The 18,722-nt window shown below is 42.0% G+C and overlaps 1 protein-coding gene across 1 annotated transcript in view; it reads left to right on the top strand.

Annotated features, from left to right (window-relative positions):
• Positions 1 to 222: 222 nt before the first annotated feature.
• Positions 223 to 18,722, top strand: part of PTPRG (protein tyrosine phosphatase, receptor type, G) — a gene marked incomplete at its 5' end in the record, with an annotated part of 74,613 nt that continues 56,113 nt past the window's right edge. Inside the window, 2 exons of the mRNA XM_010009163.1 lie at positions 223 to 481; positions 8,140 to 8,272. Coding sequence (XP_010007465.1) covers positions 223 to 481; positions 8,140 to 8,272 — 392 coding nt within the window. The remainder of the gene's footprint in view (positions 482 to 8,139; positions 8,273 to 18,722) is intronic.

Genomic DNA, 18,722 nt, shown 5'->3' with positions numbered 1-18,722 from the left:
CCCGGGGCCAGAGCGGGACTCGGCGCTGACAAAGGACAGCGAAGGAGCCGAGGAGGGGGACAAGGATGAAAAGAGTGAAAGCGAGGATGGGGAGCGGGAGCACGAGGAAGAAGAGGAAAAGGATGCTGAGAAGAAGGAGAAAAACAGGGCGACGGCGGCCGCGGAGGCACGCAATAGCACGGAGCCCAGTCCGTGGCTTCCCCCAACCGGACTGCTGAGGAGGAAGGAAATAAAACCATATCGGGGGAAGAACCGAACCGAAACGTCGTCCCCACGGCTGGAGGCGCCGAGGAGGAGAGGTTTGCCGAAGCAGACACCCAGCCCCAGCCGCTCCCTTCCACCCAAGTGCCGCCAGCGTTCACCGACGAACTGTACGTGGGGAAGATCCCAAGGAGACCAGAGACAACAAGAAGACCCCCTCCGAAGGGCAGGTTTCCAGAGGAATACCCCTCAGATAACAAATTCATCACCATTAACCCAGGTGAGTGACCTCCGGGGAAACTGGTTTTATCAGCATAAGACTGTTGGTATCATAGAATGATTTGGGTTGGAAGGGACCTTTGAAATCATCTAGTTCCAACCCCCTGCCATGGTGAGAGACACCTTCCACCAGACCAGGTAGTTCAAAGCCTCATCCAACCTGGCAAATGGGAATTTTGGGAATAGATAATGACACAATTCAAATTCCTTACTAATTTCCAGTATATACAACATTTTTGTGGTGCCTGGCAGGACCCAGCCCACAAATTGTTACTGGGGAGAGTAGAGGGGGAAGAATCATCCTTTTATGTTATTGGGGCACATTCATGGTCCTTGTACTTTATTAGGAAGAAAAATCTGAAAAAATGTTAACCCCCAACGTGCTGCATTAAGAATTTTGTTTAACAAATAGAGGGGAATGCAGTGAACTATAGCTGTGAAATTAATTTGCAAGAGCGGGTGCTGTGCTGAGCTGGTGTTTCATGGGAAGGTTGCTATATATGCTATAAGGTAATTTAGTTTGTCTGCAGAATTCTCCCTGCAGATATTCTCCCAAATACAGGATCATTGCTGGTTTATTTCTCACCACAAAACCTATATACTCCGATCTTCCAAGACAAGGCATCTTTGCCACTAGGGCTTGTTGTTAACTGTTAAAAAAAGGAAATAAAAGCTTAGCCAGGCAGAGTGTGTGTGTTTTCTATGTTTGTCCTGATGAGAATTACCAGTGCTCCTGTACACACCAGCTCTGGATGTATGTCCCAACTCCACAGTATGTACACAGCAAATACGACCTTTTGGAGGCATGCCCAGGTGATCTGCATGTGCACCAAGCCCTGCACGGTCAGGATTTGCTGCACAGGCTTATGCAAACACGGTGTTTGCAGAAAGTCCAGTGCATAGGCACATGTTGCTTCCTGGGGAGCTCCAGGCACAGGTCTTGTAACTGCAATGAGCAAGTGGAGTGCCGGCGTATGGATTTATTTGCAGAGTAAGGACTGAGATTTAAATACAGTGATGAGTTTATCTGAGTGATTATGTGTATTAGCACAGCATTTATAAGATAGTGCACGTCTTTTTGTTTGGGTTTTTTTTTACTGTTACTGTTTATTTTGCTAATCTATAGCCTGTTTTGTATTTTTGTTTTCCCATCAAAGCTGCTCTGGAGTCAGAGTACTGTGAAAAAACCTCACATATTTATTTTCCCCTACATCTATAAACACAAAACTGCAGACATGGTGCACTCAGTTATAGCTCAGAACCAATTTCAAGAACAAACCTCAATCTGATCTTTAATAACATTTGTTCCAGAAATCCTGACCTGACTCTAATGCTGTGAATCATGACTGTTCTGTAAGAGAACAGATTAACAATGAAGAAGTCAAGAAACCTGCACCAGGTGGTGCTGATTTTTTTTACAATACACTGCTGTTTTTCTTACTCCTCAACTGGAAACCTTCTTCGAAGTCCAGTGCTCCCACTGAATATGGTTTGAGATGGCTGTCAGGCAGCTTTCAAGATGCCATCTATCCTTACCACCTTTTTATCAGGAAGGAGGAAACTTGTCCTAGCCACGCTTTGCAATGTTGGGAGTTAGCATTCAGCACCATTTAGGTTCCAACCCCAACAATTCAATCTGCCAGAGTAAACCTACCTCTGAAATAGCTGTCTTCAGTTTTTTCCTGTCTTCTGCTTCTCTGTTTTTCGTGTGCCAGTTTCTTGGATGGCCTAAGTACAGTGTCCCTTACGTACGACCTAGATAGCGCCTCATGGCTTATTCTCAGCCTAATAAATAGGAGAAATTGGGTAGTTGGTCTTGTTTGTTAGCTCATGACAAAGGGATTGATTATTAGGTTGGTTTTTATTCTGTGGTGAAGTTAAGATGAAAAGATGAAAATCAGTGAGATGGGGAAATATTGCTAATCTTGCTACAGAGTACTTACTGGTTATTGTGAATCGTACCTCTTTAGTCTGTACTGATTTCTCTCTCTTTTTAGCATGTAGAGAACTATCACTGAAAGTAGTTCAGCACAGCTTTGCCTCCTACTAGACAGGCTCTTTTAAGAGCTCTGCTCTCTTGCAGATTGGAGTTTGAAGTGACCCTGCCTGAAGACTGCACGTAAAGACGATCAGTCTTGAAAGTACTCTGCAAATTAGGTTTTCCATGCTTATATATGGAGGGAGGATAAGTTAGTAAGATCACTGTGTCTTTATAAAATGGCTTCCATGTGTGGGAAATGACATCTGAAATAACCAGCACATGTTAGCTGGAGGAAAAGAGAAGTGAAAGAGAACATTTTGAGATGTTTCTTACTGGCTTTGGGACAAAGGCTTTAAGTGTGAATCTCTTTGTACCAGATGTGAGGACCTTGTGCTTCAAAGTCTCTTCTGGCAAGTTCTTCTTTTCTTTGCATCTTGTGTCACCAGGCAGCTGCGGTGCCTAGCTGAGGTCTACCTAACCTGGAATTTGCCCAGATACTCTACTAGATGTGTCTGAGTAAGGCCTGGCTGGCTTGTTGGGAGTGCAACCCCTGAAAGAAGACTCTTGGGAATGCAGGAGGAGCTTTCCTTCAGGCTGGTTCTAGGTTACCAAAGACACATGCCAGCAAACCCCACAGCTGGTGAATTGGCCCATCAGTCAAACACTAGCACGAAGCCTAAGATTAGTTGCTTCAGCTAAATTGTTTTCCACAGTAATGTGGAAATTGGCAATTCATACAGACAGACCTGACCTAGCTCACAACAAGGAGCTGAGTTCAGTGAAACTCCAGACATAAGCAAGACCTCTTCCTATGAGAAAGGACTTTAAAGGTTTTCCATAACAAGGTAAACTTCTTATCAAGATAATGACCAGGAAATCCAGAAGTGTCTGAAAGCATTCTTGAGCATCAGGACAATTAAAGGAGGATGAAAGCCACTTCTGAAGTGAGCAGAAAGAACTCCTGCAGCTTTCTGCATCCCACAGAGGGCAGGAACTTTTTTGGATGCATCTTTTCTGCAGGAAAGCAGTTTTTAAAAAGCTGTCGAGGTTTCAAAAATGTTTTTGTGAGCAGAAAGTTTAATCATTTTAAAGAGTAGAAAATTGTTTCATAACAATGTACACTTGTAAAATTAATTATATAGCATCAAATTTGCAGTTGTAAAGAGATAACTGAATGGGGAAGTACTTGTGAGTGTGGATGATTAGAGGAGAAGAGGGAACACATGAGAAATTACAGGGAAAGTGCGAGGCCAATTAGTACAGCAAGGCTCATTTTCTTTTAGTGCTTATTTCACAGGCACATACACACACACCTCTCCTGAGGCCATGTCATTATTATATTCCAAATGGCATTGGCCTCTTCTTGTCTGGTGGTATCGGCCAACACTAATGATTCTGTTCTATCACCGAACGCTTGCTTGCATTCTTCTCTTTCATTTTCCTGCTCATTCTTTTCTCGGTTTTGGTGCCCACATTAGGCTAATTGTACCTTTGATCTGCAACTGTTACACACGCAGCTGCTCAGCATTGTCCGCAGCTCTCAAACCTGAACATGAGAAAAACAACAATTAGAATGATGCTCTACCAAAAACAAAGCAAAAAAGACAACCAGCACGATTCAGTTCAGGCTAGAGCAGATATCATCCCACAGGCTTTTGGTTTGTTGTGCAGACAGTTAAACACAGCCTTTGTATTTGACAGGAGATAACAAATAGTCTGTTATGAGCAAAGGAATAAGCATCCGGTTGGGGCTTTTGCCCATGTTGTGAGCTGGGACTGAGAACAGAGATTGTGGGTTTGGCCCTTGATCCCGACTTCAGCCAGGTCCTCCCATTCCTCAGTGCTCACCCGCCTCTGCCGAGTTCCTTCCATGAGAGGGCTTTGTAGGGAGATCATGATGTGCTGAGTTACATTTCAAACCTGGTGAATGCTTTAAGCAAAGCCTGAATTTAGGGATTTAGAACAGCCTCTGCCAGGTCTGAGGTTGCAAAGCCTTTTGGGGATAACCGCATTAAGATAATGAAACATCTGTGTAATTCTTTCTCCATACGTGGCAAGGATTATTAAACTGTATTTTTGTGTGGCACATGAGACATTTTGCATGGCAACTTACAGGAGCAAACAGCAGAATGGCTTGAAAATAAAAGCATTGAATTACTCGATGTTTGCAAGCAGTATGAATTTCGAGTATCTGACATCAGGATTAAATATGATTGGCATCAGTTTACAAAACAGCAAAAAGCCATCCTTAGTTGTGCAAAACCTTTAAGTATGACTACTGAAGGATAGCCTTTAAAGAAGTAAGGAGAATATAGCTGCACAATGGCCCAAGCCTGTACCAAAAGTAATACTTCCTTTAAAAACACAGGTTTGCCTTTTCATCAGTTAATAATATGGCTCATGCTGTTTTCCAGAGTGAATTGATACCTTTGCATAAGTCCATAATTTCATTTACTCAAAGAAAGGATGAGCAGGTGACATTATAGACTCATAGAATAGTTAGGGTTGGAAAGGACCTTAAGATCATCTAGTTCCACGGGATAGTCAGAGGCAGTTTAGCAGCAAGGGTTTTCTTTTGGCCTCCAGAACACACATAGTGTCCAGGTTAATGGTATCTGCAACGGTACAACAAACAGGACTTTGTCCTGATGATTTGTGCAATGGCAAGGGATGATGAAGGTAGATAGGTTATATATTACAGCTACAGTTGCTTATTATAGCAAGCAGTGTTACTTAAGGGGAATAAACACGTTTCTATTCTCAGGAGCCAATTACCAAGAATACGTGGAAAATCAGTACATTTCACAAAGTGCAGAATGCCCCTTTCTTGCCTTGACCTTTGTGCAAGAGATGCACTGCCAAAGCCTCTCTTGCTGCCTAATGCCCTCTAATGCTCTCTGTGCCAGTGCCTCATCCATCCATGGCCTGGGTGGAACTGCTGAATGAGTGATTCACAAGAGTTACGGATTTCTCCAGACACGGGAGTGGATTTAGCAGTGCCAGGGCTTGTATCTTGTGGGACCTCCTGAAACAGATATGCTGTAATAATTTTTATTCCTTCCTACTGGGATGGGTTCCAAGCCAGTAAAAGGCAAACTGAATTAATTCAACGAAGGCATATGCCACTGGAAACTGTTTACATTTCTTAGCAAAAATGGAGTTTCCTGGTCCATTTTTTAAGCTTTCCTCCCCCCCAAGTACAGCGTATGGTGGGCACCGTTACAAGGATATGCTGTTGACACTACCAAGGCTCAACATTCTTGCTTTGGAAAAGAGTGAAATGCTGACTATTTTTTATTTTATAATATTTTGCAATGTAGGAGAACAGGAGACTGTAAAGGCCTCGATCTGTCTGGTTTCTGTGTGTATTTTCTTCAACTCTTTTTCCAAGTTATCCAGCTTTTGTTTAGGCTCTTCTGCCACGACACTCCAGAGACAGGCACCAGCACTCCAGCTGCACTGCTGTTGTTCTGGTCCCAGCTGTCATTCCAGTACAATTTTTATTGGCATTGGTTTGTTTAAGCTCTCTCAACACTTTACTTAAGCATAGAAAACACCTAAGCCAGGACAGGATCAGTCTCTTTTTTATTGAAGCACATCACTGCTTGGGCATTCCCAATTGGAATTTTGGGGCCAGTCATTAGCATCCAGGAATGACATTTGCTATTCTTGGCACTCAGCATCCTGAACGCTTTCTTCTCCTCGCATCTGTGATATAGGGAGTTGGCAGGGTCAGGTAAGTGTGTTCTCCACAGTAGACTGAGTAAGAGGAGCATCGTGAGTGCTGCAGAATTTAATAGTGTGCACTGGGACTCCAGCCCATGCTGTGCTTACAATGGAATTTAATTTTCTTCCCTTGCAAACAGAAACATATGTTTTTGTGTTGAAATATGTGGAGGTGAAACTAAACAGAATACTGTCCTTGGAGAGAAATGAAGCAACACCCTAATGGATGTAAGGTGGTGGGACTATTTAACTGTCCTACAAAGTTTTATTACATTGCATGTTTTTTTGCTTTGTCCCTTTTACCATTCTGATTAGTAACACTTACCTCACAGGCTTAATTTTTTCATGCTGTTAAATGATTTGAAATGCACTAATAAAACCCTGATGCCTCAGGGCTTATGATTTTTGCAAGTTTGGCAAATACAGAGAATAAGCCTTTGCTCTAATTTTGGGCTTGTTCTTTTCCTTATTCTTTGCTAGTCAAGGAAATCAAAGACATTCAATCAAAGTGTATGTTCACTTCCCCTAAACATCCCTCTGATTAGCACCTCATTTAGGCTGCTTGCTAAAGGGCATTACCTCCATCAGCCTAGTTCTTGAAACTAGAAAGATTTCTTGCTGGGCTTGCAGCAGCCTGCAGCCTTGCTCTGTTTTCAGCAGTCAGGCAAAAGCATTTACAATTAACCTTTACTTCCATGTTAGTTGAATTTTACTCCTGCCTATGGAGGAGTATAATCTAAATGCTATTAAAATAGAGTATGACTTCATATTATGTGACATCTGGTGACTTCCAATTATCTGTGTTTTGCCTGCCTATGGTGAAAAGGCAATTATGTTCTTCTGGTAGGATTTGCAGCAGTTTCAGAAGATATGATAATACAATACTGAACGAGGGCAAGGAAGCACATCGGTAAGGAAGGACTTACGTAGGCTAAAAAGTGGAAGTCAAGTGCACACGTTTCAGTCCTCATCGAAATCTGAAGCTGTTTGCACTAATCCTTTCCCATTACGTCCTGTCGACAGGTATTGATCAATCACTGCCTGTTTGTTAGGAAACTTGAATAAGCTACAGAATCCTCTTCTGTATCTTTCTTTTATTATTCTGTCTAAACCAATTTATTCATCAAGACTATATGAATTTGCACAGATTAGATGCCTTTAGAAAAGCATTGGTATAATGTTTATGCTTATTGGCTCCAGTGCTTGCAGAACCTCTCATATATGATACAGTAATTTTAACGAGGTGTCATGAGAAAAGTAAAATGGAGTTACTCGGCCAGATCTCAGGCTATTGACCAACTTTACTTTTGTTCAAAAGCTGTGGCATAATGATGTCTTCTGTCAGTTACAACACATTCTATCCATTCATTCATCCATCCATCTTGACAATCCATATGCTGACAAGTGCTTTCGTATGCACTAACTCACAGATTGTGACAATTCTGCAAATGATGTGGCATGACACCCAACATGTTGAGGAGTTGTTTTTTTTATTTTAAGATAGTTACCAAGAAATTCATTTCTGAAGCAAAGTATTACCCTGAGCTCTGCAAACAGGGCTGTCCTGTAGTGTTGAGAAACAGAGTGCATTTATCTGCAAACACTGACGACGGAGCAGAGCGTTTACTTTGTTAACCGTGGTGAAATGACTCAGTGGGGTACTCCACATCTGATAATAGGTGCTTGCACGATAGAGACCTAAAATTGTCTATGAGACTGTAATTACAGGCAGTAGTAAAATCCAAGCCATATGCGGCAATAAACATCATACTTTTGTACTCCCGTGTCTCAGACTAAAGACAAATGGAGTCCCACCCTGCAGTTAGAAGATCTTTGCTCTGTTTGCTCATGCCGTGTGAAATGGACAGACTACTTGTTTTGCTTACACATTTTTCCATACAGCAATTTCCTTTCCATTTAGTGATTGGTTTTGTTATGTGTTTAACACACAGCTGACAAGAACAGCTCCAGCATGGCCACGAGACCTTCTCCTGGTAAAATGGAATGGATCATCCCACTTATTGTGGTCTCAGCACTGACCTTCGTGTGCCTCATTCTTCTCATTGCTGTGCTTGTCTACTGGAGGTGAGCCTGTTCCCTTTTGACCAAAAACTGATTATGTTTTAAAACGCATTTCAGGTGGTGCTTTCTAATGTGGTCCTGTTGTGGTTTTTTTATATTATTAGATGTTACGGTGATAGATGCTAGAACAGCTCTGCTAGTTAACTATTCAGCTGTCTTAAATATGGGGGTTTGTGTCATGAATGTGAGCTTGGTAGAGCTCTAGCAATGGTAGAGCCAGCTGTAATGCTGACAAATATTTTCACAATTGGTCCCTCTAATATAGCTATATAGAAGTGTCTCTGTCTTGGCTTCAAGAAAGGTGGTTGTGGGAAAAAAGCCCAGTGAGAATGGCCTTGTTTCCATGGGTGGCTTTGCCACAGAACTCCGGTGGTGTGATCTTAAGCAGTTCTTTTCTTCCTTTGACTGTACTTCAAGAAAAGAGGATGAACTTATTTCACATTTCATAGCAATAGTCTGAGTAGGAGTTCTTTAGCATTGGTGAAGTGTTCACAAGTGCAGCCTGCAAGGTCTTGAAAAGTAAAGATTGGCTCTTACAGAGAGATACTGTCCTTCACACCAATGGGCATTGGTTCAGCTGTGGAAACTAGGACTAGCATCAACAAATCCATCTGTGTTTGGTTTAGAGTAAATCAAAACCTGCAGCGCCTTCTTGTGCCAGAACCAGAACCCGAAGACACCTCATTTATCTGATAGTGAAGATAAACCAGGAATTAGTGTCATTTATTTAGGAATTATTTCAAAATCTGAATAGATGGGACACAGAAAAGTGCCTTTGATGAGAAATAACAGTTCATTGATCATAATATCTGCAGAATCAATTAAAAACCCTACAAAGCTGTTTTTCAGTACACCCATTTTGCTGACAGTTAATTGGCCAAATTGTTGAGGCTGGGAACATCTGAAAGAATATTAATAAATAGATGACAATAGTCATGTGAAAATAATTTCTGTGAACATTTGCAAGTAATTAATATAATGCAGTAAGACAATGAATAAAATTGCAGTGATGGGTGCACAAAAACTGAAATTGGAAAGGTTCAGAAGATCCCATTGTGATATCCTGTCCTCCAATGTGTATTTTCTTCATTTAAAGGACTAAACGTGGTCACATTCACACCAGGCAAGCTCTTGAAGGCTGTGGTATATCCTGAAGCACTGTAGTGTAGGGTTAGCAATATTTATCTTGCGTTAATACAAAATGCTCTTCTGAGGAGGAAAGGTTTTGAAATAAAATGCTAAATGCTATTATGAAGAAGAATGTTGGTACCTCTCATTGTCTGGAAAATGTTTCCATTCCCTGCCATGACACTAATGGATTGTGAGAACTAATTGCAAAATTGGTGTTTAATTCACTCAAAGAGTAACAATAACATCCCCAAGAAGATATTAAACTTGGAAAGCATTGGCTTAGTGACCAATTGTTAAGACTCATCTTTTATAAATACTGGCTGCTACTATAGATCATAATATTACCTGAGTCTAGAATTAAGTTATGTTAATTAAAGTTAAATACTTTTTATCTTCAGCATTCCTAACCATCCACCTCATAAAATATTTTCTTTGTAATAGCAAACACACACATAAATCAAGGAAGTTACATGAGCAAAGACTTCAAGTGAAACTGAATCACTTTTCCAGTAATGTTTGTTATTTTGCATATGGACAATAATTGTTTCTTATCTGCTCTCCGTAATATGCACGGGTAGTTAACATTCATCGTGGCTTTGGTAAAATTACAAGCATTGTCATTAATACCCTTGACAGCAGTGGGTATTTTTTCTGTGTGGAAAATTGAGACTGAAAAAAAGGGTGGAGATTAAAAATTAATATAGACCTGGAAAGTATGTTATGTGAAAGTCAAAGTTTCTAGATAAATATGAGGCAACAGATTGAGGAACAATAAACAAACTTGAGAGAACATGTGTACTAGCTTCAAAATCATCTCCTGTGTCTGCCTTCATAGTTCTGAGAGGGGTTTTTTAACAAATACAGAGAGTGTATGAAAAAGTAAATGTGTGTGTAAGGATAAAACAACAAGCAACTACAACACAAATCATCCACAGTAACATTTCATGTTGTGCAGACCATGTCACTGAAGTAGCAACACAGCATTTTGCATGCCCTTTTCAGTGTGATTACCTAAGGAGGGAAAAAAAATGTTTCTCTCTGTGAGTGTTTTAAAGTAAGGAGAAACCAGATCCTCAAACGCTGCAGAGTCTAATTTACAAGTTTGAATGGAACAGTGATGGGGATTTTCAGGAAGAAATACTTAGCTTAAAAATGTAATGGGCAACATATGGAATAATTTGCTAAATAACACTATCAAAGCAAATGGCATGAAAACGAGTTTGAGACAGATATTTCAGTAGGGGAAACATGGTAGTGAAATGCACAGCAGAGAAACACTTGTTCTGAAAGGATAACCCTCAAGGGGACAGGCATGCTGGACCAAGGGGTCTTTCCTTGCACAGCAGTTCTTTGTTTTGCTGTGAGAAAAAGCATTGCAAAACAAACCCCAGAGAACTAGAAAACGCAGAAGAGACACAGCTACCCTCTGGCAAAACATTTTGAGGGTAAAACAAGTGATATTTTCACTTTCACGTCTTTGAGCATTTGTGGGATTAGATGATTTGAGACCAGAGGTGACATAAGCAGAACAATGAAGCAGAGAGAAGCCTTCTGCTTGTTTGCATTGCACTGATGCCCTATTATTCAGGGACCAAAATAAGGAGTTAGGAAGTTGCCTGTGAAGGTTTGGCAAAGTGTTTATCTCTCTTTGGATGCTTTGTAACTCATTCCATGGTACAGCAATGAAGTAAGTTTTGTGATGATGACTTGCTGTAAGAAAGCTTCATTTTCTGTTCCCTTTATTTGAAAAGGAGAGCGATAGGAAGCAGTCACTGTTTGATGAAGTTTTTCCTTTCTTTATCTGCTGAGCTTCCATGCTGTGTTCATTAGAGACTTCTTGTAATTTAATATGTTTGGAAATGATCTGTGCCATTTCTGAATGCGACTCCCTTACTTGCAGAGGTAATTTGCTGTTCTCAGTTCCTTTTCCATGTGGATGCTGGACAAATGGCGAAAGAATATGATTGCTATTAAACAGAAAGGGTCACTTCCGTCTTTGTGCATGATGGCCATCTCAGTAATGAAAAGGGATGGGAACTTGCAGGCAAGCAGCAGTTCTGAATTATCTTTCTACTAAAGTTCCCTTGAATTCAGTACTTTTAATGGCACTGCTGTGCAGAGGGCTATGTGATTTTAAGTTGGTCGAGTGGAAAATAAACTAGGTCAGCATAATGAAGCTTTAAAACTTGTGCTTTTATCCCAGAACAATGAGGAGAGCACCGTTGCGGGATGACCAGGAGCTGCTGGGGCTGGTTGGCAGTTGGGTTTCCAAGGCAGGAGGGACAATGATGTCTGTAGCTTAACTTTGCTTCTGTGCATCTTTGATTCCTCTTAAGGAAAAGCTGGCCTTGGCTGATCCTTGAGCTGTCATGGGAATGGCAAAGGGGACTGTTGCTCCCAGGACTTCTAGTGCTTGAAACTTCAGCATCAAGCTGAGAATTTGAGTCTTAGCGGACAGAAAAGGTGAGGAGACCACATCCTTGTTTTACTCAGCATGTAGATTCACCATTTGCTTCTGCAGTAGCACAGTGGTATTTCTTTTTCTGCTTTCATTCCTTTTGTGCTGCTTCCTGAAGTTGTGTGCTGTAAGGACAACCACTGAGTATTTCTGAGAACTATTCACTGGGATAGATCTTTCACTGGAGGACTACTAGCTCACGTAGAGCCTGTTAAAACGTGTGCATTGTGAGGTGCAGTTTCCCAACTACATTATTTCTGCATTTTTGGCCATTTGTTTTGCATCTCTGATTTCCTACCCAGACTAAGTATCATGAGAGCCTTCTGCAGTTCTTCAAGGTCAGTTTAAAACTTGTCTCGGATTGTCTGCAGTCTTTGCCACTGTTATTCTCACAGTCTTTTCTACAAGCTCTCAGAATTGCAGCATGTGTTTGGTAGTGACCTCCAAACTATTTAGGGATTGAGTGTGACTTCAGTTTTTTTGCAGCAAGGCGTGTTCCTATAGCATGCTGAGCCATAATATGGCTTAAAACATGTCTTTTCTAGCACTTCCACTATATTCTGTTGCAAATTGAACAAGTCCTGAGTATTGACACCTTAAGGGAAACCCAGGGTCAGTGTCACTTTCTTTTTCACAGAGGTGCAGGGGGGTGACTAGAGTTGGGAAATCAACTGAAGTACTTTGACACACATTAAGTTCTGTCGTTTAAGAGAAAAAGCATATTTTAGAAGTGACTGGTGACCTTCCACTGTTTGTTTTCCATTCTGATTTTTAATCTAAACACTACAATGCTGTAGACTATGGTTTTGAAGGGAAGAATAAGCAGAGAATATTAAGAAGCAATTAAGATTTTAGAGTTTAGCCAACAGCAACTTTCAAATGGGAACTAAATTATAGCCATTTCTCATTTTCAGCTAAGAGGAAGAAATTAATTCACAACTATAGCTGGAGAGTTTTCTTTTTCTTTCTTTCGAACAGATACCATAATTCACCTTGAATTATTGCCGCCATCAACATCGTGATCCCAAAGACAAAGCGGGAATATTGTATTGCATTTCTTATTAAATCAAGCTGTTTATACAGTGCTAATATGTTTACATTCAGGAGGGATTTTTGGAACAACACAGCTGCTGCCTTTCAAAGAGCAAGCAAGCTTGCATTGCTTGTTTATAGTCATGTGTGTATATGAGACAGCTTGGGGAAAAGATGCCTTTAATTTTCCTTAGGCAAAACCCTGTAGAACTTAGCAGACAGTAAGACTTTTCTTAGTTTTGTTTGTTAAACATCCTGTTGAATTGAACAAAGTCCTTGGGATGGGTCCTGTGGCAGATCCTCATGCTTCTCCAGCAGCGCCTTTCTGTGCAGAAGAAATGACACTGAGCACCACGAGATGTGGGTTCTTTTACTGACTCTGTCATTGATTTTCTGTGTGACCTGGGGCCAAGTCACTTATGGTTTGGCGGTATTGCTGTTGAACTCGGTGGCAAAGACCTCACTGGGAGCAAGCTCAGGTGTTCAATATTTCAGCATCTGAATTCTGTCACTGGTAAAACAGCACTGAAGAAAGTTGGTCAGCTGTATTTGTGATATAGAAATGAAAGCTGCAGCGTAAGACCAAGGACTGTTGTAGTTACCATGTCTAGTAAAGCTGCCTTGGAAAACTGCGTTTGGTCATGGCAGGGGGGTTGGAACTAGATGATCTTAAGGTCCTTTCCAACCCCAACTATTCTATGATTCTATGATTCTAACTTGCACAGCTCCATAGCTAAGAGTGTTAAAACTTCACTGGGGAAGAAAAGAACTTCTGCCTCGAGCAGGTTGTAAAAAGTGCTCGAATTGTTATTTGAACCTATCTCTAGGTTGTATTTTATGAGTACACAATGTGGTGTTCTTCTACTGTACTGATTGAGAAAGGAACATTGCAAATTTACAGACCATTGTAAAATTGCTTTCTTACAATGATAAAAGCTGCTTTCAGCTCACTCTAAAATATTCCCGATTCTGCTCATTTTCTCTCTCATGGAGGATTCTAGGTGGTAACACTTTCTGAGAGCCTGTCTGTTGATTTTAGGAACGCCTCGGGTGCAGTTGCATGAGTATTTATTTCCGCAGCAGTGGTTCAAGCAGCCTCCTCCGTTCCTGCCCTTGTTCTACCCTCTGTGATACCAATGCAAATGTTTGTACAACCATGCGAAAAGCTGGGTTGAGAAATAATCCACGTTAAAAAAAAACAGAAGAGAGGGGCTTTTGTGCCCTGATTTAAGCCAGATTAGCTCCCGGTCTGGTTCCTGTATTAATCAGAGTTGTACCAGCATAACTGAGGGACCAGCACGAGGCAAGAATGAGCAGGAGGGATGGGGATGCTCACACTGACACTGCCCCCAGTGATGCCTGAGGACCACATCCAGGTCCTTGTGCTGAGCTTGGGGATGGCAGTGCCTCAGAGTGCAGCTCCCGTCATCACAGGCAGTGACAAGCATTAGCCGATGGGAGAGCGATTTCCTAAGCTGGGAGACGGGCAACACCACAGGGAGACGAGGGGAAACATGGAGGTGAGTGGCTTGCCTGAAACCTCTTGCAGCTTCCATCTCCTTTTTAGTGACCAGATGTGCCCTGCTTATACTGAACAGGGCATGCCTTTGTTTTCCTCTCGGAATGGCTACATCTAGTCTCATATGATGACAAACAGCCTAAGAGGGACAGGGACAGTGCAGATCACTGCCTGGCAAGTGGGATGCAGCCCAGCCTGATTCGGAGCCCTCTGATCTTCCTGCCTCAACCCAGGCAATGCAGGAAAAGCGCTTCAGCTTTTATTGCAAAAATCCAGGTTGTATTTGATTTTGCCAGTGCCGGAGGTAAAGGTTCTGAAATATTAGGCCCTTTTGTGTGCTGTATCTGAAAGCACTGGTCGTTTCCATTAAAAGGGAGCAAGCCTGTGATCAGCTCCCTCTTATCCCACACGGGGAACCAAGCTCATCCTTCGTGCTGACAGCAGGCAGCTTGCTTTCAAGCCTGCAGCTTAAGGCAGCTGCCGGTTGCTTGTTCTAGCAGTTGGTATCGTTCTTTGAGCACTCGTCATTCTTCCATTGTGAGGGAAATCAATATGAAAACTTTTCTGACAGCATCTGTGCTCTTTCATCCAGCAACACACAGCCTGGGGCGAGGGGGGGAGAGCCTACAAGGAGATCCACTGACACCAAATCATAGCGTGCTGCTGCTGTTCCTCCCATTGTTGACTTGTGGGCTTTTATCTTCTCATGCAAGGAGCTAGAGAGGATCTGGTTTGGCTGTTTGCAAGGGCGGTGGGATGCCTGGGTTTTCTCTGTGCAGGAAGGGCTGGGGTGGGTGAACAGAACTGTGTGCAGCGGGGCCGGGATGTGCACCCAGCACCAGCCATTTCTTCACAACTCCTTGCTCAATAACCATTTCCCAAATGGCTACTTTAGGGCCTTTCGGAAATCACAAGAGTTGTCAGTTGTTATAGTAACGGACCCCCTGCTGCTGAATTGGCCCTGAGATGCCCATTTGGGCTTTTGAACAGACTAACTCAAGCTCATTAGACAAAAAGGAGAGAGAGACAGATTTGCAGATGGGAAGTTGCTTTTTAAGCATGCTGGATGATCTGTTAAGAGCTAGACTGCGGAAAGGGGCATGTTCTCTCATTATATGCCTGTTACTTTTACTCTAATTTAATTAACACTAGTTTTACTTTTTCTTGCAAAACAAAGGAACACAAGATTTCCATTTCCTCACTGGTGAGGCCAGTAGTGAGCTGCCACTTCACAAACCAACAGGTTTTGTCTTGAGAAAGGAAAGACGTTGGAGAGGGATTTGCCAAGCTCAAATGCAGATCAGTGGTGATTTCCAGAGCTATCAGGATATCTCAAATGCTCGTAAAATAGTACCTTTAATCCTAATCATGCAGCACCAGGAGCAACAGCAAAAATCAGTAAGCACATTTTGACCCAAGAATGTCCCATTTCAAGGAAAGAGCACAATGTAAATTTTGCTTCATGTTTAAACCTGAGCAGTCCCATTGATTTTAACATAGTGACTCCTGAATAACTGGTATCAGCTAAATCAGACTTTGCCCTTGTAAATTTGAGCCGACATGACTGAAGAACCTGTATCACCTTAAACTGAGAGTATGCAATTGCAATAACAAGTTCCTTCTTGCCGGGTGTTTGAAACCAGTTTCTTCCTGTGTCACACACGTCCAGCCTTCATCTGAATTGCATGAAGCAATGTTCTCCTCTCGGCTGTCCTGTAAATGAAAAGCAAATCCAGATTTATAGCAGGCTGGTCTATCTCCAGGGTTAAATAAGAGCGGACTGTGGTAGTTCTTGTGTGATGATACACCTTTTCTAGGAGGAACTTGGTTAGACCAGGGCAGGCAGGGTTGTGAGCCGAGAGGGGAAGCAAATGCTCTAGTACATGAAAGAGGGCTGTATGGAGTACATCATTTTCTGCACCCATTGTTCTGGGGATGAGGAGCCTTTGGCTTAAATTGCAGCAAGAGAGAAATTTAGATTTGACATTAGGAAAAGTTTCTTGATAGGAAAGACAATAAAGTGGTGGTCTACAGACTTGCCATCATTTCTAGGTTCCAAAACAAGGTTAAGCATCCATTCATCGGGAGCACTACAGGAGTCACTGATCCTGTATGGGAGCTCTGATGCCCGTTCTCCACGGCTCTGTGGTGTGAGCATTAAAGCACATGTGCAAACATGAGAAAAGAGGAGGAATGGTGTAGTGTGATAAATTGTCCTGTAGATCACAGACTAGAAGCCTGAAAAGTGTTTGGAAAACACAGTTTAAATGCATCATGTTTAAAAAGACTAACATGGAGAGCACACCTAAGAATTGAGGGGAGGAGGGCTCTAGCTTAGGAGGGAGAGTGAAAGGAAGATAGAAATGGGCAGGAAACTGCAAAGGCAGCTTGCAGAGGACAACTGTGTCAGGAGACCCACAGGTTGGTGGAAGAAAATCTGTTTGGAGTTTTGTTCCATCTGTTCTCCTGCAGCAGGGAGCCTAAAAGTAGGGATGAGTAAAAAGTGCAACAATGATTTGAAGTTTAAAAGCAAAACAGAGGAGAAGGGGTTGGTATAGCTGTGGTTTGTAGCCCCTGTTGTGTGTTATCTAAGGTACCATCTGCACTGCACGTGTCAATACTTGCCCCATTATCAGCAGTGCTTGTCAACATGAGGCCACCCCTGGTGCCAAGGGTAAAAGACCCTGTGAGCAAGCACCCAGGGTGACTGAACCTAGACATCCCTGGAGAGGCTAGGATATGGAAATGTTTTCTTGCAAAAGGAATGGCAGTTGCTTGAAGAACCAAGATTTCACGTCTCTGAAACCACCCATCCCAGCCCCAACAATCCTGGTGCCTGCTGTGTTGTGTCTATTTTTAACAGTACCTTTAAAGGAGAATTCTTACTCTGAAACTGTGCGTGTTCTCATCTCCTGGGCTGTTCGTACCGTGTGGGTCAGTTGTGTAAACATCTTTTCTGCAGGCACTTCTGTGGATGTGGCCACTGAACTCAGTGGGAGCCTAGATCTGCATCACCTTTATTTTCAAAGATAATGTCAAGCATGCAATTGTAAGTCAAACAACAGGAAAATAGATGCTTCAGTTGTGGAAGACTAGAACTCAAAATACCATGTTTGTGACCTTGAAAACTCCCAAAATAAGCAAGTATACTTTTTTAATTTGCTATACAAGTGTCTATGAGAGCTGAGACACTTAGGCTATGCTTTGCCCACAGGCCCACACAGGCCATCCCCAAAGGGGATGAAGTTTATGCAAAAGCCTTGGCAGCCAGTCGGAAAACTGCTGTTGACACTCTCCTCCCTGCTTTGTTTAGAGGTGTAACACTGCCAGAAATACCTTCTTCTGGAGAGAGAGCAAAGGGGAGCAGACAAGGGCAGCCGAGGTCAGGCAAGGAGGGAGCAGCAGCACAGCTGCAATTGATCTTTCTGTTTTGTTTCTGTGGAACTAATTAAATGGATTAATTGCAGGCATTTTGTGTTTGGGAAAAGCCTTCCCCAGTGCTGCTGTAATGGTGAGGTCTGAAAAATAACCAGAGCAAGATTTTATCTGTGCAGTAACTGGATTAAAGGTAGTCATTTACAAGGCATAAGTTTGAACAAATATTTTTTACATATTCAAATGTTGTAGTTAAGCTCCGTTAAGAACTGGTTTGTATGTGCTAAGAAATAGCATGCCAAGAGGAGTATGGGTTTTCTTATAAGCACATGGATAGAGGATGCCCGGTGCCACTGCCTTCTACTTGTGTGTTAGGTCTTTTGTAAGCTGTTCTGCAGGAAACTTTCCCATGACTTGAACATTTTTGAACACTGGCTTTTAAAGCTATGATAGGAATTTTAAAAGGGAAACAAATTTCACAAATGCTTCCTGTGAAATTATATCACTTAAAAGACTGATTTTTAGAAAGATGGATGCGTTCTTCTTCTGTTCCCCTTCTGAGCTCAAAGGAGAAATTTAACCCATTGTTTGATCTGTGCTAGTTTATGCTTTCTATTGTTCTGTTGCTAGTTTATCTCTTTTCTATAGTATTCTTAGTATGTAAGAGTAAGTGTTAAAGCATATACAGGTATCTCTGGAGCAGACTGGCTCTCATAAATTGGTAGGTTCCGAGCTAGAGGAATGTCTCGGACAAACTGTGAATGAAATATCCTATAATACAAGTAGATGTACCCGGGGGGAACAGTATACCTCTGCTGTGAAACTGTGAATTAACCACAGCAACCAGATAAATTATATTTTTTCTCTCTCCTTGTAACCATAAAATATAGCTATTGAAGGGCCCTGTGCTGTCCTAAGTCCCACAGCAGTATTTGGAC

The sequence above is a fragment of the Nestor notabilis genome, unplaced genomic scaffold, assembly GCF_000696875.1.
Source record: "Nestor notabilis isolate BGI_N333 unplaced genomic scaffold, ASM69687v1 scaffold22952, whole genome shotgun sequence".
NCBI lineage: Eukaryota > Metazoa > Chordata > Aves > Psittaciformes > Psittacidae > Nestor > Nestor notabilis.
This window is presented reverse-complemented; position numbering and strand designations above follow the sequence as displayed.